The 25447-nt window shown below is 41.1% G+C and overlaps 1 protein-coding gene across 1 annotated transcript; it reads left to right on the forward strand.

Moving 5' to 3' along the window:
* Nucleotides 1–309: 309 nt before the first annotated feature.
* LOC124151776 (guanylate cyclase soluble subunit beta-2-like) lies at nt 310–24452 on the forward strand. The gene is made up of 12 exons (XM_046524417.2): nt 310–339; nt 1074–1147; nt 7042–7142; nt 7771–7954; nt 9110–9186; nt 11891–12391; nt 13262–13436; nt 17447–17592; nt 17894–18042; nt 22146–22292; nt 23189–23343; nt 24152–24452. Exons 1-12 carry the CDS (start codon nt 310–312, stop codon nt 24450–24452), a joined length of 2040 nt encoding a protein of 679 aa, XP_046380373.2.
* Nucleotides 24453–25447: the final 995 nt, after the last annotated feature.

Consider the following 25447-nt stretch of genomic DNA (forward strand, 5'->3'; position numbering starts at 1 on the left):
AGTGCGACTCACTCCTTGACTAAATCAATAGCCAGTCATCTTCACATCTATGGTTGGAATACCCCAATAGCTAAGTTCCCGTGAACCCAACAGACAAGATAAATGGTAAGTGCAATCTGATGGTACTTTGAACAGATCACGTATCGAGATATTTAAGAAATAAACAACGACCACGAGTCGTTTATTTCTTATATTTGATATTAACATTGTGTACAGCCTCTTTAAGTATATTAGTAAAAAGTACACGTTTTAAACATATATACCCGTATTAAAATAATGATGACTCCCTGAACAGAATCCGACCGCGGCATGTCGGACAAGTCTAAGTTAGGAACGGGGGTAAATTGGGTCTATCCCAGATGTTCTCACACGTTTCACGTCGATTATCTGTATCTTTTCTCCCAATACCGATTATCATAAGTCTCCCACTTTTGGGAGCTAACGTTCGGCCATTGCGTTCATCTGCGCTGTCGTGCTACATCTATTGGGAACAACTCACTGGACACTCCCCTCTCAAAAATAACGTCGTCCAACTTACGACGTCATCAAGTTGAGAGAGCATTTTCGAATCGCCAGAAATGACGTCATGATAGAACAATGTTTTATCGTGAAATAAACCACGCTTCGTTATTCATTGTACTATGCGATTTATCGCGTAGCTATCTTATATTTGTTTATAGATCCGACACTAACCCTTATACAAACGCAATGCATTGCTTGCCCTTTTCGCGAACATTTGGTGTTGTCGGTGATTCACAGTGATCCGTGTGTGTGTGTGTGTGTGTGTGTGTGTGTGTGTGTGTGTGTGTGTGTGTGTGTGTGTGTGTGTGTGTGTGTGTGTGTGTGTGTGTGTGTGTTCAGTTCAATCATGTATATATGTAATATGTACAAGCAAATTTTTGTGTTTATTAAATATTTACTTCTTTGCTGCTGAAACGTCCGCTTGCAGTTATATATTGCATGTACGTTATATAATTGGACTGGTTCATAGGTTTGTGAGTTCATCAACACATGCATCCAAAATTTCAATTTGAGTTTGGTCTACATGGGATACTGGGGTTTCTTTGTTCCAGTACGGCCAGATTCATTGTGTGGTCCGAGAATTGGTGCAGGACAAATTTAGCAACGAAACATGGCAGAAAATTCTGTAAGTACAAAGTGTCATGCTCTGTATATATGGTCTACCACCTTGTAGTTTTAAACATCTAGTCCATATTCTGGACCCCAAAGTTATTGCTAAATTATGTTTGTGTTATCTTTTTTGTTGCATTCTGTGCCTTCAAACAGATAAAACAAACATAATAGGATTGTATAATCCCCCGGGAGCCGATGAGCATAGTTTATTACATGATGGGGATGATGCAAGCTTTAATTATAAGGGTTAATTATAACCACGTATTGGTAAAATGGCAAGGTATAGACCAGCGATTAATTTCAATGGTGTAACGCTAACACGACGCAAAGTATGTATAATGTGACACTTTTGTTTGAGATTTATTTCATAGGGATGCTTCAGAAGGCTACGCCGTCACAGAGGCTAACCATGCGGCCAATAATCCATTAGCTTTCACCGTCTTATCTCGTATTAATCACTCACTATCAGACGAACACGCTTTTGATAATGAGCGAGACGCAAGCATTACACATGATGGTACGCCAGAAACAGTCCTTAAAAGAAAACACTTGACCCCGGAAAGCACTATCAGAATATTCATCACCGTGTGATAAGAGGTATGATAAGATTCAACTTTCTAACAGTCAACTTTCCCTTTATAAATTATGTCGAGCAATATTTCAATAGCTCCATTCTTTGGTGTCCACATTTCACAATTTTTGAGGTACAAATCGAGCATGCTCTTACTACGGCCTGCTCATACGGCTTGCTCAAAAGTTGTTTGGCCAAGGTTGAAACATTCAAGGCCTCAGCAAAACTTTCAAAATGTTTTATGGTGGATATGAGGAGGACAGTGACAAAAAAATATGTCCAGTGTTATTCCCTGTTTGACTTGTACCATATCTGTCCGTGGTTTTTTTGGTGAACACTTGACTTGCTTTTGCATGTGTTTGTGACAGGTGCCATCGGTGGGTCAGGATACGCTCACCTTTTCACAAACACCTGGTATCACTATTTGATGGTAATTCACAAGCGATTCTGCTTTTAGCAGAGATTTGTTGCAATGGAAATGGTTTTGTCGCTTTTAAGTATCTTTTTCTTGTTCTGTGCATATCTATAAATCTTGCACAAATCACGTTACATGGAATAAAGAAGCGATGGAGCGCCCTACATTGACTGCTTATGGCACAAGGGCCATTCGTGTTGGTACTTTGACAGTTCAGAACCACACTGTTCATATTTCGTGTCATTGACTGTTCACGACATTCCAATTAAGCCGTGATATGGCGGCATATAGTCAATTTCTGGGATGGTCAGTGACTCGTTGTTCCTGATCATCCACTGTTCTCAATGAAGTCAACTACCGCGGTACTGATGTATACCTGGTGCATCACTTCAGTCATAAAGGAGCCACACAACAAGGGGGAAGTAACACTCATTAGCTCACTTGTTACTTCCTTTAACCCGCACGTCCTTGTTTCTTGTAAACATTTCTACATATGACCACATGTTTCCCCAGATGGTCGCAAGTACTGATTCATATCGTATGATGCAAACAAGCGGGGTTATCAATTAAAGGGGTAGTCGAACTACTACTACCATGGAACAATTAAACATTCTGTATTCTGTATAAGAGCTTCTCACTTTATAAACAAAACCAAAAGCGTGTCGTTTTTCCATGGAAATATTTGTAAGCTGTGCTCAGCCTCTTTCGAGGCGTATGTATGTAGTGTCGTTACTCAAGATGTTTAGTTTGTGATTAAGCTCTTATCCCAGGGTTGGCATTCATGTTTTGTCATGCTCGCATGATTTCATATATATACTCAATAGTTAGATAGTTACTCAATAGATACGAAAAAGTTTCTTTGTTTTACGTTCATTTCCTCAGGGACATCTTTTGAAACGCCATTGTTTCAATATCGAATTTAAAAACCCACATGAAAGTTCAGGTCCAATATGTTCAAATTTAAATCCTTTTCGCAGTTGTGGGAATATTGATAACTTTGCTGGAGTGCCTGGATTGACCAACGTTGCTGGAATGCCTGGATTGACCAACGTTGCTGCAATGCCTGGATTGACCAACTTTGCTGGAATGCCTGGATTGACAAACGTTGCTGGAATGCCTGGATTGACAAACGTTGCTGGAATGCCTGGATCGACCAACGTTGCTGGAATGCCTTGACTGACCAACGTTGCTGGAATGCCTGGATTGACCAACGTTACTGCAATGCCTGGATTGGACAATGTTGCTGGAGTGCCTGGATTGACCAACGTTGCTGGAATGCCTGGATTGACAAACGTTGCTGAAGTGCCTGGATCGACCAACGTTGCTGGAATGCCTTGACTGACCAACGTTGCTGGAATGCCTGGATTGACAAACGTTGCTGAAGTGCCTGGATCGACCAACGTTGCTGGAATGCCTGGATTGACCAACGTTGCTGGAATGCCTGGATTGCCAAACTTTGCTGGAGTGCCTGGATTGACCAACGTTGCTGCAATGCCTGGATTAGACAATGTTGCTGGAGTGCCTGGATTGACCAACGTTGCTGCAATGCCTGGATTAGACAATGTTGCTGGAATGCCTGGATTGACCAACGTTGCTGCAATGCCTGGATTTGACAATGTTGCTGGAATGCCTGGATTGACCAACGTTGCTGCAATGCCTGGATTGGACAATGTTGCTGGAATGCCTGGATTGATCAACTTTACTAGCTAGAGTGCCTGGATTGACCAACGTTGCTGGAATGCCTGGATCGACCAACGTTGCTGGAATGCCTTGACTGACCAACGTTGCTGGAATGCCTGGATTGACCAACGTTACTGCAATGCCTGGATTGGACAATGTTGCTGGAGTGCCTGGATTGACCAACGTTGCTGGAATGCCTGGATTGACAAACGTTGCTGAAGTGCCTGGATCGACCAACGTTGCTGGAATGCCTTGACTGACCAACGTTGCTCGAATGCCTGGATTGACCAACGTTACTGCAATGCCTGGATTGGACAATGTTGCTGGAGTGCCTGGATTGACCAACGTTGCTGGAATGCCTGGATTGACAAACGTTGCTGAAGTGCCTGGATCGACCAACGTTGCTGGAATGCCTTGACTGACCAACGTTGCTCGAATGCCTGGATTGACCAACGTAAATGCAATGCCTGGATTGGACAATGTTGCTGGAATGCCTGGATTGACCAACGTTGCTGCAATGCCTGGATTGGACAATGTTGCTGGAATGCCTGGATTGACCAACGTTGCTGCAATGCCTGGATTGGACAATGTTGCTGGAATGCCTGGATTGACCAACGTTGCTGCAATGCCTGGATTGGACAATGTTGCTGGAATGCCTGGATTGACCAACGTTGCTGCAATGCCTGGATTGGACAATGTTGCTGGAATGCCTGGATTGATCAACTTTACTAGCTAGAGTGCCTGGATTGACAAACGTTGCTGGAATGCCTGGATCGACCAACGTTGCTGGAATGCCTTGACTGACCAACGTTGCTGGAATGCCTGGATTGACCAACGTTACTGCAATGCCTGGATTGGACAATGTTGCTGGAGTGCCTGGATTGACCAACGTTGCTGGAATGCCTGGATTGACAAACGTTGCTGAAGTGCCTGGATCGACCAACGTTGCTGCAATGCCTGGATTGGACAATGTTGCTGGAATGCCTGGATTGACCAACGTTGCTGCAATGCCTGGATTGGACAATGTTGCTGGAATGCCTGGATTGATCAACTTTACTAGCTAGAGTGCCTGGATTGACAAACGTTGCTGGAATGCCTGGATCGACCAACGTTGCTGGAATGCCTTGACTGACCAACGTTGCTGGAATGCCTGGATTGACCAACGTTACTGCAATGCCTGGATTGGACAATGTTGCTGGAGTGCCTGGATTGACCAACGTTGCTGGAATGCCTGGATTGACAAACGTTGCTGAAGTGCCTGGATCGACCAACGTTGCTGGAATGCCTGGATTGACCAACGTTGCTGGAATGCCTGGATTGACAAACTTTGCTGGAGTGCCTGGATTGACCAACGTTGCTGGAATGCCTGGATTGGACAATGTTGCTGGAATGCCTGGATTGACCAACGTAAATGCAATGCCTGGATTGGACAATGTTGCTGGAATGCCTGGATTGACCAACGTTGCTGCAATGCCTGGATTGGACAATGTTGCTGGAATGCCTGGATTGACCAACGTTGCTGCAATGCCTTGATTGGACAATGTTGCTGGAATGCCTGGATTGACCAACGTTGCTGCAATGCCTGGATTGGACAATGTTGCTGGAATGCCTGGATTGACAAACTTTGCTGGAGTGCCTGGATTGACCAACGTTGCTGCAATGCCTGGATTGGACAATGTTGCTGGAATGCCTGGATTGACAAACTTTGCTGGAATGCCTGGATTGACCAACGTTGCTGCAATGCCTGGATTGGACAATGTTGCTGGAATGCCTGGATTGACAAACTTTGCTGGAGTGCCTGGATTGACCAACGTTACTGCAATGCCTGGATTGGACAATGTTGCTGGAATGTCTGGATTGATCAACTTTACTAGCTAGAGTGCCTGGATTGACCAACGTTTTTGGAATACCTGGCTGTTGTAGTCAGTCCTTCCAACAGGAATTATTTGATCACAGCATGGACGTCAATGTTGTCAATCTTCATCAATAGAGAATACTGTAAATCTTTAGCCAAAAATGAGACTCAATATAAATGCGACCTAGTCACTTTAATACCTAGTCACCTTAATGTCTGCTAAAATATGCTCCGAGTAGTGTGCTTGTTTCAAATGCAACCGTAAGTATGGAAAGTATTGTGCTTAATGCATGCAACTTGGTAAGGGTGGATTGTACATCCTTCTAAACGAATCAGCTTTATTAAAGACTTGATCATATCCAAATGGTTTATCAATTCTTCTTGAAAACCTCTAAACCCGGCTTATTGGACACCTACTGGGAATCTCCACTGGTGTTCTCACATGAACATTACATAAAAGTGATTTGAACAGTTGACACAAATGCACTCGTGGTAAAGTTGAGAACGTCTTATAACAAAAATATATCTTTGGTTTCAGACACTTGGCATGCCACATTTGCAATAATAATCATCACACGACTTCAGTGTCCCTTATGCAAAGACTTTGTACTCAATCCATATTTGTTCCAGAGAGGAGTCTGGTCGTGATGTACACGACCATTTCTTTGTACTCATGAGGGGCGGTCGGGAAGCCTAGTGGTTAAAGCGTTCGCTCGTCACGCCGAAGACCCGGGTTCGATTCCCGACATGGGTACAATGTGTGAAGCCCATTTCTCGTGTCCCCCGCCGTGGTATTGCTGGAATATTGCTAAAAGCGGCGTAAAACCATACTCTCTCACTCACTCTTTGTACTCATGAACACATTTTCGGGTGAATATTTTATACGTGGTATGTCCCTTTCATAAGATAAAGACGTTGCCTCATGAAACATTTAGAAACAACATGATTTCTAAAAGTGTTCCTCCGTTTTTTAATATCATACATTGTTCTTTGTATTTTGAATCGGGTCACATAACTTATGATTTAAATCCTTCAAGTCTCACTTTCACAAAGGGCGGTAATTTCATCGCCTCAATCTACCCTGAAATAGGGCACACCACTTACACTTGAGCAACATCTTCGTACAATACAATTTGAGTTGGCGCATGGTCGAAGTAAACATCCTCAAGTTTTGTTTCCTCAATCTGGATGCAATATTTCGTAGTTATTGAAACATACCTACTATAGTTTCTACCCATAGATTGTCATCTGAACTGATTTAGTGATCGGAAGTTTTCTGCAGCATATTTCAAGGAATGTGTTGAAGGAACACATTATGACAGTCGTTCTGAACGCCAAGTGTACATGAGCAAAATAAGATTATGCATCAATCCATATTTGTTCCAGGAGGGAGTCTGGTCTTGATGAACACGACCATTTCTTAGTCTTCTATCGCTATGAAGATAAGCTCACCTTCCAACTCATCGGGGCAGTGTCTAAAATTTTAGGTGAGGCTTGGATCATGTGCATTGTATCTTTCAGATAGGAACCCTTTAACCCAACATCACGACCATGGTAAGAACTCTTTCTTTATTAAATAGGGATATCATGAATAAGGACCCAGACAGATTTGCGAAAATTTCTGAAAAAATTAAAAAATTGTAACATATCTCGTTATATAGATAAATAACATATGATCTACCAGCTTCATAATGTTATATAAACATAAACCAATAATGAATACTTAAATAGGTTATAGTATCTACAAGCTTCGAGATGTGACATCATTAAAGCCACATTAATAACCACATACAGTGACCGTGATTTGAGTAAGTGAGTTTGTGAGTTTGGGTATCGTGCCACTTTAAAACAATATTTCAATATATAACGGCGTGTCAGTTTGTTATGGGAGCAAAGCCCGGGGTCACGCAGGATTTAGACGTTTATCAGTAGTGAATCTACGAATTTGGGAATGGTGCTGGCAGAATTCGAAACCACGATCACTGGTTTTAGGCACGCACAGTGAATAAGTAGAAGCAGCATTGGCAGTATAATGGTTATAGAGTTACAGTATGGGCTTGTGGGCAACTTGGACCTGAAGAAGTTTAGCCCAGTATGACTTCCTCTGTCTACCAGATCTGTCTTTGGAGGCGGTGTTGGAGGTGTTTGGTGACTACTTCGTGAGCTACTGCCTTCGTCATGGCTACGACAAGATGCTGAAGACACTGGGAGGGGACATGAAAAGCTTCATCCAGAACCTTGACTCACTCCATTCCCTACTGGCTTTCAGCTACAAGAACATAGAAGCACCATCCTTTAGGTGAGTAGGCTCATCTTTGGCTGCTTCACTTTGGGGTTCAAAATACAACACTCTACAAGGAATAGGCTATGTCATGTGCACTTAAGCTAGATGAACTTAACACAGCATTCTTTAATCATCAGAAGGTATCTAACACAGCGCCCCTTAAATATTGTTAAGTATCTAATACAGTATTCCTTAAATGTTGGTTATATATATATGATACTGCATTCTTTAAATGTTAGTAAGTTTCTAATACAGCATTCGATAAATGTTGGTAAGTATCTAATACAGAATTCTTTAAATGTTGGTAAGTATCTAATAAAGCATTCTTTGAATGTTGGTACGTATCTTATACCGCATTCCTTAAATGTTGGTATATATATGATACTGCATTCCTTAAATGTTTGTACGTATCTAATACAGCATTCCTTAAAAGTTGATACATACGTAATACAACATTCTTTAAGTGTTGGAATATAATTATCTAATAGAAATTCCTTAAATGTAAATAATGGTAAATGGTAAATACAGCATTCCTTACATGTCGTTCCACATCTGACACAGCATTGCTTAAATGTTGGGAAGTATCTAATACCTCATTATTTAAATGTTGGTACATATCTAACAAAATATTCTTCAAATGTTGGTTAGTATCTAAATTTAAATTTAAATCATGGGACATCATTTTTTGCCAAAATCATTTTTCATTCATATCAAAGAAATTCATTTAAAATATATATTTGAAAAAAATATTCGAGGTGATGCTTAAAATATATTAAGTAACTACAAATGTACTATAATTACAAATTATGTGGACCTGGAAGGGTTTTATATTGAAAAGTAATTAGAAACGCATAAATTTGAAGAAAGAACTGTCTGGCAAGCATTATGCAAATGGTGGTGACGTCATTTCTGTTGTGGTGGGAGGACATTGTACACCACCGGGTGGAAGCCTTCTACACATGTGTATTACAGAAACTCCAGCATCGTTGACAGAGTTGTGTGGAGACCTCGGAGGGGACTATGTTAAAACATAATTAGCAAATCCATCTACGCAGTCCATCAAAATTTGGCTCAGCTTTTTTCAGCTGCCATCGGAGTCACAATACTTGTGTACTAAGATACCCGTAGTATATTCACTGCGCTACACGTGATCCATGTTATTGATTTCAGGTGTGAATCTCACCCTGATGGCTCTCTCATGTTGCATTATTATACAACACGACCTAGACTCTACCCCATTGTTATAGGTAAGTGGTTCTTAGATAGGACTTAATATATGTCTGATAAGTTTAGAAACAGTAAAGATAATTTATATCTGTGCCTTCCCTTTAATCCACCATTTTTTGCATTGGGCTAGGATTGTACAGAACCTCTGACGGTTGAAGTGATGATGTAAATACCACTGGGGATCATGTAGGAAACACACTGGGGGATCATGTAGGAAACACACTGGGGAATCATGTAGGAAACACACTGGGGATCATGTAGGAAACACACTGGGGAATCATGTAGGAAACACACTGGGGATCATGTAGGAAACACACTGGGGATCATATAGGAAACACACTGGGGAATCATGTAGGAAACACACTGGGGAATCATGTAGGAAACACACTGGGGATCATGTAGGAAACACACTGGGGAATCATGTAGGAAACACACTGGGGAATCATGTAGGAAACACACTGGGGATCATGTAGGAAACACACTGGGGAATCATGTAGGAAACACACTGGGGAATCATGTAGGAAACACACTGGGGAATCATGTAGGAAACACACTGGGGAATCATGTAGGAAACACACTGGGGGATCATGTAGGAAACACACTGGGGATCATGTAGGAAACACACTGGGGATCATGTAGGAAACACACTGGGGAATCATGTAGGAAACACACTGGGGGATCATGTAGGAAACACACTGGGGGATCATGTAGGAAACAGAGGTACTGTAACCGCACTGTCCGGTTATTACGAACTCAAAGGGGCCACTTATTTTAGTTCGTTATAACCGTAGTTCGTTATAGGCATATTTACAGCATATAGACAAAATATGGACGGGACTACGCAAGTAGTTTATTGTATATGGTGAAATGAGATCAAAATTATACATACAGTCACTTAATAAGGCTGTGCATCTGGACAAACAGAATGTCAGCTGATTACAGAAGTGAGTTGGGTTAAACGCCGCTTTTAACAGTATTCCAGTGATATCACAGCTTGATGTGGAAGGAAAGCCCGAAGTGAAGTGCCTCAGACGTTTACCATTTTGGAGAAACCAACGAGCACGGGTATGGTGCTGACAAACCCTGGAAACATAATCTGAGCGAACCGGTATTCGAACCCAAGCATAGGCTTCTGGTGTGCCCAAGGGACGCAACTCTGCATAGTGACTTGGCCACCCTCACAGAAGTCGATTTGTTAGCTGCAGACTTTGTCGTTGACTAAACTAATCCCCAATAAGCAAAGGCGATAACGTCATCATGTGTTGGTAAGCACCAACGGCGAGACATGATTATATACACATGTACATATATATTTGGATGTTGAATATTTGTTGTTGCTGGGCTCAGAAATATTCCAGCTATATAACGGCGGTCTGTAAATAATCGAATCTGGACCAGACAATCCAGTGATTGACAACATGAGTATCGACCTAGTTAAAAGGGATGCGATGCCATGCATCAACCAAGTCAGCAGCCGATCACCCGATCCCATTAGTCGCTTCTTACGACAAGCATTAGTTGCTGAAGACCAATTCTATCCCGGAATCTTCACGGGGCTCACATATACATTATACACTATTCATAGCAACAGATGTATGGAAAATGTTCTGTTTGACTTTGTCACTTTTACTTAACAGTTGCACAATAAATCAGGCCAAATTTCTGAATCCATAACGTTGCATAAGTCAACTAATTTACACCTTTGGCAGATTTAGCCAGATGATAAATCTATTAGGAATGAAATCAATTCGTTTTGGAGAAGGGCTCCACATCTACAGAGATAATGAAACTCGTCTCCAACAGCAGTAGAATTACATAATTGGCAATGTCGATCTGTTAACTGTATTCTGTGTTAATTCAATGTTAAACGCAGCACTGTCTCCCCTATACGGTCTGCATTCAGTGGACCATAACAAAAATGTTAAAAGTGTCCATAGTGTTAATGCAGTTATCTGTTATGATGTACTCGAATGTACCCATCCAGGCGTTCTGCATTAAGGGGAGTTTCGGCGTGTGTCCATGACAAACTGCATTATGGCTTCCATGCAAATAAATAATGTTCCAACTGGTTCTGCATATTGACCATGCAGAAATGTTCTTCCCCGCATTGGAGAGAAACAACTGTCTGCATTCAGTGGACCATAACAATAATGTTTACAATGTCCAAGGTGTTAATGCAGTTATCTGTTATGATGTTAAAATGTAATCGAATGTACTTATGCTGATGTTCGGCATTAAGGGGATTAAAGGTGTTCGTAAAGGAGTGTGTCCATGACTGGACATCATGTCTTACATGAAAATAAATACTGTTCCAAATGGTTATGCATATTGACCATGCAGGAACGTTGCCTCCCTTAGGCGTGCATACTGTTCAACGCGTCATTTAACCAAACTCACATGAGCAAATTGTTGCATCATTTTAACAAAGGTAATACTTTGTTGAAGCCACTCCTACTAAGAGTAATGAGTTTGTTTGCTTGTTATTTAACGTCACTGCTGTAATATGGCGTTTTTAAAAAAATCGTGTCTTGACCAGCCAAACCAGTGATTGATATTATGATCAACGATCCACACCGCCCGCGTACGAGATCAGCTAGAGTCATCGAGTCTGACCACTTGATCCATTAAGCCTCTTCTTACGACCAGCTATTGGTTAGTAGGGACAAATTCAAACCGGAAATTTGTGGAAACAGTAGCGACATCATATTGTATCCTACCTTCCAGGGTCCGTACGAGCCGTTGGCCGAGAAATCTTCAAGCAGAAGGTGGATATCACGGTACTGGAGCAATCAAGGGAGGTAATCGATGGCGGTAAGACCCAGGAGCACACAGTCTTCAAGGTCATCGTGCACAAAGGGCTGAAAAATGAACGCAGGAGTCCCGAAGGTCAAGAGGAACGTCTGTCCTCCGGAAACATGAAGGTTGCTGTGCCTACAAACATTTCAGCCTTTCATCTGAATGCTGGTCAATTCTGCTCAGCATTCCCATATCATATTATATTCGACAAATATTTGAAAATTCGACAGTGTGGAGTGATGATTCACAAACTGTGCCCTGTTCCTATCCGAGAAGGCATGGCGGTTACGTCCTTGTTCCGGATAATCCACCCTAAAATGAAACTGTCCTTAGCGAACATTCACAAATTTATCAATGCGGTGTTTCTCCTGAGTGTATCCCAAGATGAGTCAGAGACGGAGGGTGACAACAAGGCAGTGGTCCTGAAAGGTAGGCGAACACATGACGACCTAAACAACCAGACAGGCAGTGGTCAGTTTCTTGTAGGCTGTTCTCCAGTATTGAATTTAAGAATCTAGCGTGTAGTTTGTTCATGACGTGAAATTACTTTCGCCAAAATTCCCCTCCGTAGGGTAATGTGTAATAGTAGCTATATGATAATTTATGATATTGCCAAACACATTCGTTATTAAGGACATAGCACTTGTACATGTGCATGCGAACCTATATAACCAAGGTACTGAGTTGTACCACATCTTTTGGTTTTCGGGATGATGTAAATCCTACTTGTGTCCTTGCAGGTAGCAAAAGTACTTTAAGTCCCTAAAGTCTCCAGTATGGTGATCTGCCTTTAGTTGCTGGCGATCTATAGCCTCGTTTTTTTTATTGTGTTGTTGAACGATAGTTTATTTTCACAAGATCTCAAACTAGATTTTAATGAATCTGTGAAGTTATAGTTATTGTACCGTCCTTCGGCGACAGGAATTCATACACTTTAAATATATTTGTCATTAATGTATAATTGTGTCTCGTAACTATTTGGTTGTCGTCTATTGACTAAAGAGACCTAGCATACGTCGCCAACTAACAGTGGAACCAGTTTACCGGTGTCATCCTTAGATTATTGCTAAGAGTCATTGGTGACTTATTGTGACGTTACATTATAACTGACTCAATCGTGGGTGAGTTTTTAAAAAGTTTCGCGTCAATACATTCATGCTAATATATTATCTGTGTGACAAAGTACATCAGATTTTTTTAATTATTTGATTAGAAAACCACACTGTCTTTTGAAAACAAATCTTCAAAAGAGAGTACTTCGCGGAAAGAAGAGAGTGAATATTGTTATTTGTATTGCAGGACAGATGATGTGGCTGGAAGCGTCTCATCATATGATCTTTATTGGATCCCCTCGCCTCACAAGCCTCAACGAACTTATGGAAATGAACGTCTACCTGGCAGATATCCCCCTGTATGACGTCACGCGCGAGCTTGTGCTGCTTAATCAACAGAGGATAGCTGAGATAGATATAGCGTGAGTAAATAATAATAAGCACATTCTTCATTTAATGAGTTCGTATACACAATGTTCTTCCATCACACTTGAATGTATTGGGCCGATATACTTGGTAGCGGTAACGCGTGTTTGTTTTCAGTCAGGTTATGATTTGTTTGTTTGTTTGTTTGTTTGTTGTTTAGAGCACTCGGCAGTATTATGGTTATATGACCTAAGTCTGTAAAAGGACCAGACAATACAGTGATAGATATCATGAGCATCGATCCACGAAATTGCGATACGATGACATGCATCAAACATGTAAGCGAGACTTACCATCCGATCCCGTTAGTCGCCTCTAACGACAAGCAGATCGCCTTTTTCGGCAAGCATGGGTTGCTGATCACGAAGACGTATTTTAACCTGGATCCTCACGGGTAGTCAGGTTATGAAGTGATGCCGTGTAGTTCTCATGGGGGTCAATTGAGCCCTACTTCCTGCATGAACTTTGTTCTAGCTCTGCAATTATGAATTTGTAGAGTGGAGGCCGCAGGGCTATGACACATGTAACACGAGAAATATTGGTGATATAATCTGAGAAGTCTGTCTCCCAACAGATAGATAATATATTTAAAAAGTCAAGTCTAGAATGATATGTCAAGCCTAGATTGCCCAAGCTCTTAAGGCTTGATCTGGACTCAGTTTGAATTTTACATATTATTTAGTTGATATATGATATGAATATTGCTACTAAATCAGAACACCAGCTTATTTTCCCCTTGCCTTAACCAGGCCTTGTCTCGAGTCGTTAGAAATGACGGATTTTTAACGAAGTGACCCTTTCCTGGTTTGCTTGCTTGTTGGATGTTTGTTGTTTTACGCCGCACTCAGCAATAATCCAGCTATATGACGCGATCTGATAATAATCGAGTCTGGACCAGACAATATAGTGAATGACATCATGAGCATCGTTGATCCACGCACGTGGGATATGATGACATGCATCCACCAAGTCAGCGAGCCTGACCACCCGATCCCTTCAGTCGCCTCTTACGATAAGCATGGGTTGCTAAAGACCAATTCTGGTCCAGACTCACTTACTTACAGACCGCCGTCATGTAGCTGGAATATTGCTGGGTGAGGCGTTAAACAAAAAACAACAACAATAACAATTGTTCACCTGAAAGGAAAAACACGGGAACATATGATACAAGTCAAAATAGGAACTGCATCCACCACATGTCTGCCATAACACTTTTTGTAAGCTTAACTGAGGCATTGAATGTTGTGATACTTAGTATACCAAACAACTTTTGTTCACCAACAATCAAATTGTCTTCTCTGTTAAAATCTTCCACGTGCAACAACTATGATATTCGATGTAAACATTTCGTGTTTGTTTACTTTCCATCACATATTGCTGTATACTTTCTTTGCCCGACTGCTTATTTCTTTTCCTAGCGTCCATAAAGGATGTTGTTTCTCTCCAATGCGGGGAAGAACATTTCTGCATGGACAATATGCATAACCAGTTGGAACAGTATTTATTTGCATGGAAGCCATGATGCAGTTTGTCATGGACACACTCCGAAACTGACACCTTTTTAAATCCCCTTAATGCCGAACGCCAGGATGGATACATTCGATTACATCATAACAGATAACTGCATTAACACTATGGACACTGAACATTAACATTATTGTTATGGTCCACTGAATGCAGACAGTTTAGGATAGACTGTGCTGCGTTTAACATTGAATTGACACAGAATACAGTTAATAGATCGACATTCCCTGTTATGAATTTCTACTGCAGTTGGAGACAAGTTTCATTGTCTCTTTAGATGTGGAGCCCTTCTCCAAAAAGAATTGATTTAATTCCTAATAGATTTATCATCTGGCTAAATCTGTTAAAATGTGTAAATTAGTTGACTTATGCAGCGTTATGGATTTCAGACATTTGGCCTGATTTATTGTGCAACTGTTAAGTAAAACTGAAAAAAGTCAAATAGAACCATTTTCCATACATCTGTCACGTTGCTATGAATACTGTATAATGTATATATGAGTCCCGTGAAGATTCCGGGATAGAAGCAATCCATGTCGTAAGAGGAGACTAGCGGGATCGTGTGGTCGGCTGCTAACGTGGTTGATGCACGACATCGTATTCAGCAGAACTGTTCTGATAGCATCCAACTTCACCCTGAAACTATAAAGTTATTTCTTCTCTTGTTTGCCGATGATATAGTAATGTTTTCAAGCACAATACCTGGACTACAAATGCAAGTTCATCACCTGGAATGTTATTGCAAAGAATGAAATTTATCTGTCAACAAGAATAAGACAAAAGTTAATGTTTTTAAAAATTATGGTACACTAGCCAGAAGGGAGAAATGGTTTTATCAAGGACATTCATTAGATGTTGTATCGTTCTATTAGTACTTTTGTATATTTTACAAATAGATTGTCATGGCAGATGTATGCTAACCAAGCTGCTGTACAAGTTGAGATGAAAGTTCTTGGAAATATATCCTATAATACATTCTTTAAGATTTTCGATACAAAAATAAGCCCCTTTTTGTTATACGGAGCAGAGGTTTGGGGAATAGAAATGATTGATGTTATAGAAAAAGTACATTTTTATGCCTTCAAAAGATTCCTTGGTGTGAAACCTAGTACGTCTAAACTAATGGTTTATGGAGAATGTGGACGATAGCCATTAATTATGTTTGCAAAGTTAAAGACGATAAAAAATACTGGATCAAATTAGTTAAAATGCCTGCAACCAGATATCCAAAGAAATGTTATCACATGTTATTACTCTGATCAACAAGGACATACTAGATGGGCATCTTCTGTTTAGCATCAACTTTATTCATGTGGTTATGGTAATATATGTACAGGACTGGGTACGTATATACCAGATCATTTCATAGATGCTTTCACTCAGACTTTGAAAGATATGTACATTCAAAATTAGCATGTTTCCTTATCAGTATCAAAGAAACTATCAACTTATTCCCTCTTTCAAAACAACTTCTGTGGAGAGCAATACTTGTTAGATGTGACTCTAAAACATTTCGAATTGCACTTGCAAGATTCAGATGTGGTTCACACGATCTCTTTATCGATACGGGAAGATATATGGAGATCGTGAGAGAACACAGAATTTGTCAGTTTTGTGATTTAAACACTGTAGAAAATGAATACCATTTCTTACTACTTTGTCCGTTGTATGCTGAACTCAGAAAACAGTTCATTGATAAATATTATAACCGTTATCCAAGTCTACAGAAATTTGTTACATTAATGTCAAGTCAAAATGTAGTGATAACGAAAAAGCTGTCAATGTACATATTGCATGCTATGAAGCTCAGAAGCTCCTAATATGTTACCTTATAAATGTACATGCACCCATTACTATGTAGCATGTGCTATGAGCCTATGGCCTCGTATCCCTAATGCGTAGGTCGATGTTCTTGATGTCAATTAGTGGATTGTCTGCTCCAGCCTCGATGATTTTGCAGACCACCGTCATATAGCTGGAATATTGCTGAGTGTGGCGTTAAACAGCAACAAAAAACAACATACGAGCAAAACATATGAGGTACTACTAAGCAAATTACAAGTTCGATGCCTACTGGCTCAAAAACCTTTCCATAGAGGTGCCCAAAAGTTTATATGCAGGTTTCCCGAATGAGGGAGCGCGTATGCACATTTTATTTTAACCATCATGACTGAAAACCATTTGGCACAATATTCACTTTTTCGGGAACTTTATTCACGCCACTGTATTTCTTTCGCGATTTTTTAAAGTGACATTAGTGAATGAAAATATGTGTCCAACTGTGATTATTTTCATTTCGAAATGACACTATAAAGAGATGTTTCCCCTCGTTTGTGTCGGTATCGTACATACCATATATTATTGAATTAAAAGTAACACGCTCGTCAGAGCCTCGCATACTACTATTTGTATTCCCAATATAAGGTATTTTCGATACATAACCACTCTCAGCTGATAATTCGTATGTACTTCATCTACACAGCAAGAAGTTGGACGAAACAACAGCAGCGTTGAAGCGGACGTCCCAGGCGTTGGAGATAGAGAAACAGAAGACGGATGTGCTGTTGTATCAGATGCTGCCACCGAAGGTTGCGCACCAGCTGAAGAACGGCAGACAGGTGGAGGCAGGTGAGACAACACTTTAACACTTTAACACTTTAACCAGTATCATCCACACCGTCATCTAAAGGTAATGTTTTGTAAAGATAATTAATTGGTTAATTTAATCCCCCCCATCCCTCATGTCCAATATTGTCGTTTGGTATGGAGAGCCATAAGCATTTGATGCATTGCAATCGGAGTCCTAGTCGTGATTTTGATAAGATTGCAGAAAGCCCGAAGTGAACTTATTTGACTTTTCAAAATTTCTTCAGAAACAGCAACTCCATGTCTTGTCGACTGAAACAAATGGTGTTATTTTGAATTTAAGAGAAGTTCGACCAAGTGACAATTCTGTTCAGCGACATCGTGACCTTCACCAACATGGCTGCAGCCTGCACGCCCATGGACATCGTCAACATGCTGAATAACCTCTACCACCGCTTCGACAAGAGCACCAATGACCATGATATTTACAAGGTAGAAAAGCCATTGTTTTATATTGCCACCAGTGAGTTGGTTCAGTTATTTCACGGCGGGTAAGCTTGGTGTGGGCGGAATCCCGGAGTGAGTGATGTAGGTCTTAAACGCAATCCAGGATTACGGGTGCTGACACATCTCCGAATGTTTAGTGGTAGAATCTGTGATTCTGCCTCCTGGAGGGTTATGAAGGGACTCGTCCTGAGGTGTTAGGCGCAACCCACTAGTAGGGTATGGTGCTGACACATCTCTGAACATTTATTGGTAGCATCTGTGATTCTGCCTCCTGGATGGTCATGAAGGGATGAATCGTCCTGAGGTGTTATGCGCAACCCACTAGTAGGGTATGGTGCTGACACATCTCTGAACATTTAGTTGGCGAATCTCTGATTCTGCCTCCTGGATGGTTATGAAGGGACTCGTCTTGAGGTGTAAGGCCGTCCACGAGTACGGGTATGGTGCTGACAAACCTTGACACATGTATCAGGAATGTGAATTTGGAATCCTGCATCCTCGATGGAACTGAAGGGATTCGTACGTCACAACGAGCTTTCCTCCCACATAAAGTTGACCCGCCGTAATATAATTGTAATAATGTTGAAGATGCGTCATTACCACCTGATCCACACACAATTAAGGTGGTGGGTAGCCAAGATGTTAGAGCCTTTACTCATCACGCCTACGCTTCGGGTTTCACTCACCATATGGGAGCAATATGTGAAAGCCCATTCTTGTTGTTTTGGTACGGCTGGAATACAATGTATTCTAAAAGCGGCGTTAAACCTTTTTTGGAATGTCATGAACTCGTCTGCATATGCGACTTCTTTGTTAAAACAAACCATTACTTCATTTCATTTCAATATGGCTGGCAGAAAGACCTTCTGACCTAAATCTAACAAGTCACACGCCCACACTGACATAAGATGACACTTCATTGGTGATTATATTTGAAAGATGTTTTGTAGAATTAAAGATGAAGGTTCTGCTATTACGATAATCAATCAAATGTGTCGATTCCCAAAATGGGATTCCGTAATGTAAGATGACACTTCATTCGTAAGGACTATAGCAAACGCTAAAGTCGATTTCAATGGTGAGACAATTTGATTTTGCTGAAATAATAGCTTGAACTAGGGGACCATTTAAAACAGTACAACACACTCAGATCATGGCGGGTTGTGCTGAGAAATAACGTGTTGCAGATGTGTTGGTCGTACGTCAAATATCTTACGTTATGTGTTATGTGTCCTTTGGAATTTGTTAAATTGAAGACTTTGGATTTCGAAAATAGCGAATGGGATTCACACATTGCTCTGATATGATGAATCAACCCGAGTGTACGGCGTGATGAGTGAACGCTTCAACACATTGGCCAGCCACCACCCTTAACTGTGTTAGGTGAGTTGGATTAACTCTTCGAACACTCGTGTCCATCATGTGGCCACTTCGTACGGGTCCGTAACCTACAAGATGACTCGGGGGCGGTCGGGTAGCCCAGTGGTTAAAGCGTTCGCTCGTCACGCCGAAGACCCGGGTTCGATTCCCGACATGGGTACAATGTGTGAAGCCCATTTCTGGTGTCCCCCGCCGTGATATTGCTGGAATATTGCTAAAAGCGGCGTAAACCCATACTCACTCACTCACTCACTACAAGAAGACTCGATCAATGGTATATGCGACAACACGACAAACCAATCCAAATGCGCGTATGATCAGAATGCGTGTATGATTTATACTCATTTTAAATGGTTTGGTCAAAGAGTCCCTCCTTATTAGTTTGTAATTTGTAAATAATACCTTACGTGGTAAACACATTTGTTTCGGCGCCCTAACGGGTGGTTGTTAATGGTCAACGTGCTGTATTTAGAAAATATTCATGTAAACGTACAAATCAAAGGCGGATGTGGTACATCTTCCCGAGGCAAGAGAGTTAACTGACTTTGAAAGTCCAGTTTCAACCCTTGCCGAACTAGGCTGGTATTATGGAGTAACTGTTGCATTTTGGCTGGACTAACGAGTCTATGCATAGTCCAATCAAAATCGCGCACCGAAATCGAAATCCGGTTCGTAAACTGTCGTACAGATTTTGGTCGATTGCAGGATTTGCAAAGTATGTGTACCGCCAACTCGTTGTCAGCAGATAATTTCCAAATCTCCTCATGTTTTTAATCATGGTTCCGTCTTAGCGCAAACGGACATAGAGAACATTTGGCCAACTTGTCGTACCACATCCGCATTTGACTTGCATTGTACATTCACTGAATATTATAAGGGTGACAATATTTTTCAGGGCATTATCAGGGGCATGGGTGGCCCAGTCGCTGTGAAGAGTTGCGTCCCTTGGGCACGCCAGAAACCCAGATTGCGGTTTCGAATGCCGGTTCGCCCCGATTATGTTTCTAGGTTTGTCAGCACTATACTAAGTGGGTTTCATCGAAGTGGTAAACGTCGGAGACCTGCATCACTTCGGGTTTTCCTCCCACATTAAGCTGATACGCCGTGATATAACTGGAATACTGTTAAAAGCGGCGTTAAACTCACTCGAGGCATTATCATTTACAGAAGCCCGAGTTCTCGCATTAGCTGACGACGAAGAGGCGAGGCTAAACGGGCCGTGGGCTTCTGCTGATGTAATGCCCTGACAAATACCGTTACCCTCAAAAAGCTCACAAGGAATCTGTCCTTAGCATGATCGTAACCCAAGAAAACCCCAAGATAAACAATCAACAACGTATGGTAAATATCTGTTATACACACAAAGAACACAACAGAGGTCAGTGTACGACTGGCTGAGAAAAACGTCATCAGCAACTGATTACGTCACTATAGTTTGTCTCTTTGTTTCACGCCGCAATCAGCAATATTCCAGCTATAGGACGGCGGTCTGTAAATAATCATGTCTGGACCAGACAATCCAGTGATTGACATGAACATCGATCTAGGCAATTGGGACACGATGACATGCATCAACCAAGTCAGCGATCCCGTTAGTCGCCTCTTACGACAAGCATAGTCGCCTCCTAGGGCAAGCATGGGCTGCTGAAGACCTATTCTCTACCCGGATCTTCACGGGTCACGTCAATTTAAGCCGCGATTCAGCTTTTACCGATACTGGCCAGTGGTCATTTTTCAGAGTTTGCTGGATATTGACATTTAAAGGAAGTTTGACGTCTCTCTCAACGTTCCACTGTTCAACTTCACCGTCGTGTTTAATCACGACCCGCTTTTCGATTAACACTCCATACAATCTATCGCGTGTGCCCTCATCCACAAATCGCTGTCGTTTTCCTCTAAATTAAATCTTGACTTCATTGACCCATATATCATCAGTTGTCTCGCGAGGCACTCGCTATCGCTTGATCACGGGAGTCGACAGAGCCGTATGGATACAGTCAGACGCCGTGTCTGTTTAGATAGGTTAGTATGCAAATTACCTTTTACACTGGACAGCACTTTGCCTGATAACGCCTGGGCCGTTCCACGAGAATTCTATCAATTATAGCTATAATTTCTAAATACAACACGTATTTCTGTACAGTAAAAGAACTGAAACTGTGATTTTGGTATATTTACATACACAAACAAACTACACCTAAAACAAACAAAGGAGGGATTATTTTACCAATGTACTGTACGTGTTGTCAGACACACATTCTAAAAGGGTTTCTTGTGTTTTAACACAACTCATTGACGAAAAAGCCCACTACAATGTGTATCGGGTAGAGTCATTTTGAGACCATCGTACAGCAACGGTGAGGACAGTTATAACGGCTCTGGTTACCACTGTATAAATATATTACAAATTTACACTGGTATCGGGTGCGAATCCAGAAATGATCTTTTTGTCCGTCAGAAGAAGGTTTCATGGTGGTGGAATCAAAGCACGACAAATAATCAGTGCTAGTTTGGGATAAGAACACACAGGGCAGAGGGTTCCGGCACTCTGAAGGGACGCAACTCGGCACAACGAATTGTGGCTCCTTCACCAACTGAGCCACCTGTTGCCCCGTTATAGTAGGAGTCAAATACTACTGGAATGGTGGAGGACACCAAAGTCAAACTCTACTATCCTATAATATAATCCAATGTTTTGCTGTGTTTAGGTGGAAACCATTGGCGATGCCTACATGGTGGTGAGCGGAGTTCCGGAGCCGTCCACCAACCATGCCAAGTCCGTCGCCGACTTCGCCATGGACATGGTGCAGGAAGCCGCCACAGTCAACTCCCCTGCAACTGGGAAACCTCTACAGGTAGGAACGATGTCTCGTGTCAACGACTTGTTTGCGAATTTAATTTATTTTTCTATATTTTTTATAGAATACTTGAACATCGGCTCCTCAATACGTACGTAGACATTACTAAGTTATTTAAATGCAATGTATTTCAAGAATTAAACATCGCCGATTCCTTACGTGTTAAAAAATACCAGTACGCTCAAGTGACACATTCATATACCGTTGCTGACATACCGTTGCTGAGATAATTATAAGAATCTATACATTTTCAGGCAAAAACACCAAATATAAAACGCTGTGCTTTTCTTTTGTGAAGTCCGTTTCAAGATATGTCTGTTGAACATTAAGTCATTTTTAAAGCGCCTTATATTGCTCATGGCGCAATATTACCCCGGCTAACGGATCAGTGCTCATTGAAATTACATTCTCAGCTCCCTGGGGAGTATACAACCCAAGCCGCCTGGAAGGTTTTACATTCACATTATAGTAATCATTATCATCTAAGCACCCATGTGACATTAAGTCCGACGTGGGAATTCCGGGTTAGAATTGGTCCCCAGCAACCAATGCTTGCAGTCCAAGGCGACTTAATGAATCGTGTTGTCAAGGTCGGTGACTTGGTTGAGGGCGTGGGTCGTTGCTGAAGTCATCATATGAATGTGCCCCCACCACCCATTGCTAGTCGCAAGAGGCAACTAAGTTGGATCACGTCGAAATCCTGGGCTACTAATCGTCCAAACGATCTATTCTTGTCATACGAGGCAAGGCGAGTCACCCCGACGGCGGGACACGTCATTGGATTGTGTAGTGCACACTTGATTATTTGCAGGCCCGACTTCAATTACCTTTATTTAATATTGATGAATTAATCAACAAACAAGCTAAGACATTAAATCCTTTTTGTCCCCCAGATCCGAGTGGGGGTCCATACAGGCCCCGTGGTGTCAGGGGTCGTCGGGATGAAGATGCCTCGCTACTGCCTGTTTGGGGACAGCGTCAACACCGCATCCAGGATGGAGAGTCATGGCGTCCCGGGCAGGATCCACGTCAGCCCCACCACATTCAGGTACCACGTAGTCGACATTTTAATCTACGTATATGAGAATTGGATATGTCTGTCTTGTTAACTATGTACATGTGTTAATTAAACGCTGGAAAGGGGAGAAAACTGTTGTTTGTGGTGCGTTTTAATGAAAAGTAAATTTATTTCATCCCTTCCGATGTCGATCTATTTTGGAAATAATTTCATTATTTAAATTTGAGACATTTGTCGTTACGATAGGTTTCTAACATAACCATACCTTAATCGTATCTGTTAACTGTTCAACTGGGGGTGGGTTCTCTAACATATTGCATTCAGTGTTAATGTAATATTGCGGGGCTTGCCGTCATTAGTATGATTTTAGTTGAGTCCTGTACATTGAACATGAGCTTTTAACACTAACATTTTCGGTCGAACTGAATAATATGTTTATGTAGACATGTCTTATGTTCAGAGTTAAAATATGAACACACAAAACGGTATGATATTTATTTTCAATATTGGATTACAAAGAGTACATTTACGCTCTGGCAGTGATAATTTCTATTCCAACTTCAATTGGTAAATAGTGTGAGGGGTGGGTGGGTGGGAGGTGTGTGTGTGTGTGTGTGTGTGTGGGGGGGGGGGGGGGGTTGTTATCTAGATTTGATATTTTTTATTTAGCTATATTAAAGCTATGAGCCTGCACCTTGCAACAATATCATTTTCGCGGATGGAAATTTCTTCTTTATCAACAATCTGTAAAATAAGTATTTTGTTCAAGTATTCTGGGGAACAACTTATTTTATTTTCATTTAAAGGTGCAACTTAATCAAGTGACCATTATTTCCAGATGTATACGAAACAAAGGCTACCAGTTAAAGAAACGCGGACAGATTCAAGTGAAGGGTAAAGGTGAAATGACCACGTACTTCCTCGTGGGCGACAAGAACCGCAGAGTTGTAGAACCAGATGACGACTTCACCAGTCTCTCCGTTGACTCAGACTTCTGTTCGGATTGTGAAGAGGTGACGTCATCAGAAAAATCTATGACGCCGAATTCTGACGTCAATGAAATGCCCATAATTTCAACAAAGCTCCGAAGGTGGAGTAAGATGCGGGATCAACAAAGCAGCACATGTGATATATCATAGCAGAACGGAATATCAGGCATTCTTTATTCGGCACTGAAGAGGACACAGACCTATGGTACACATCATACATATTTATTTTTGGTATCTAACAAGCTCCATTGCATCTTGCTTTTTAAAAATCCTACACCTCTGATCAACATAGCAGTATTGGTCATATTTTTGCATCAAGTATTTTGAAGGAGTTCCTTTGTTTTAGTATACTTATCAACATTGCGTTTGTTTGTACTGATGAATATTTCGTATGCTTAGACCATTTGAGATGGTTCGTGAAGTATACACCTAGTGATGTAATCTCAAAACATTAATGTTTCTCTTTGTGAAAACATTCCCTTTTTAAGGACAATGACTGTTGACTCTTCATCTCTGTTGTCTCTTTGTTTCAATTCATCAAAATAATTTTCAAGCATTGGTAAGTTATATGATGTCATCTGCAAAAACTAACAAGAACAGGATGTAATATCAGAATGTAATATCAGGATGTAATATCAGGATGTAATATCAGGATGAAACGGAATGTCATGGGCACAATTATCACGGATTTATGAAGCTAATTTATTTATGAAAAAAGGTAAACAAATACGATTTAAACGCAACCCTGTCTGACTCCTAACTGACACAGAAAATTCCCAAACTTCATGATTATTATTTAAACATACCTTTAGGTTCTCATACACACCACACAGAAAATTGTAAACCAACACCACTGTGTTGCTATTTTTGTAGTGATTCATAAACACATGCTAATGATATAGTCGGAATCGTAAAATCGAATTTCATAATAATATGGAAAGGGTTTTGTCGCTTTTATTTTAAGGACTCCATAACATATTTCAATGTACAGAATCAAATGCCTTCGAAAAGTCGACAAATAGTGAAGTCTTTGCTGGACATTTAGAAGCTAGAAGAGACCCGTGAAGATCCGGGGTAGAATAGAATAGGTACAAATGTATTCAGCAACCCATGCTTGCCGTAAAAGGCGACTATGTTTGTCGTAA

This window comes from Haliotis rufescens, unplaced genomic scaffold (assembly GCF_023055435.1).
Source record: "Haliotis rufescens isolate VD_foot unplaced genomic scaffold, xgHalRufe1.0.p SCAF_23, whole genome shotgun sequence".
Taxonomy (NCBI): domain Eukaryota; kingdom Metazoa; phylum Mollusca; class Gastropoda; order Lepetellida; family Haliotidae; genus Haliotis; species Haliotis rufescens.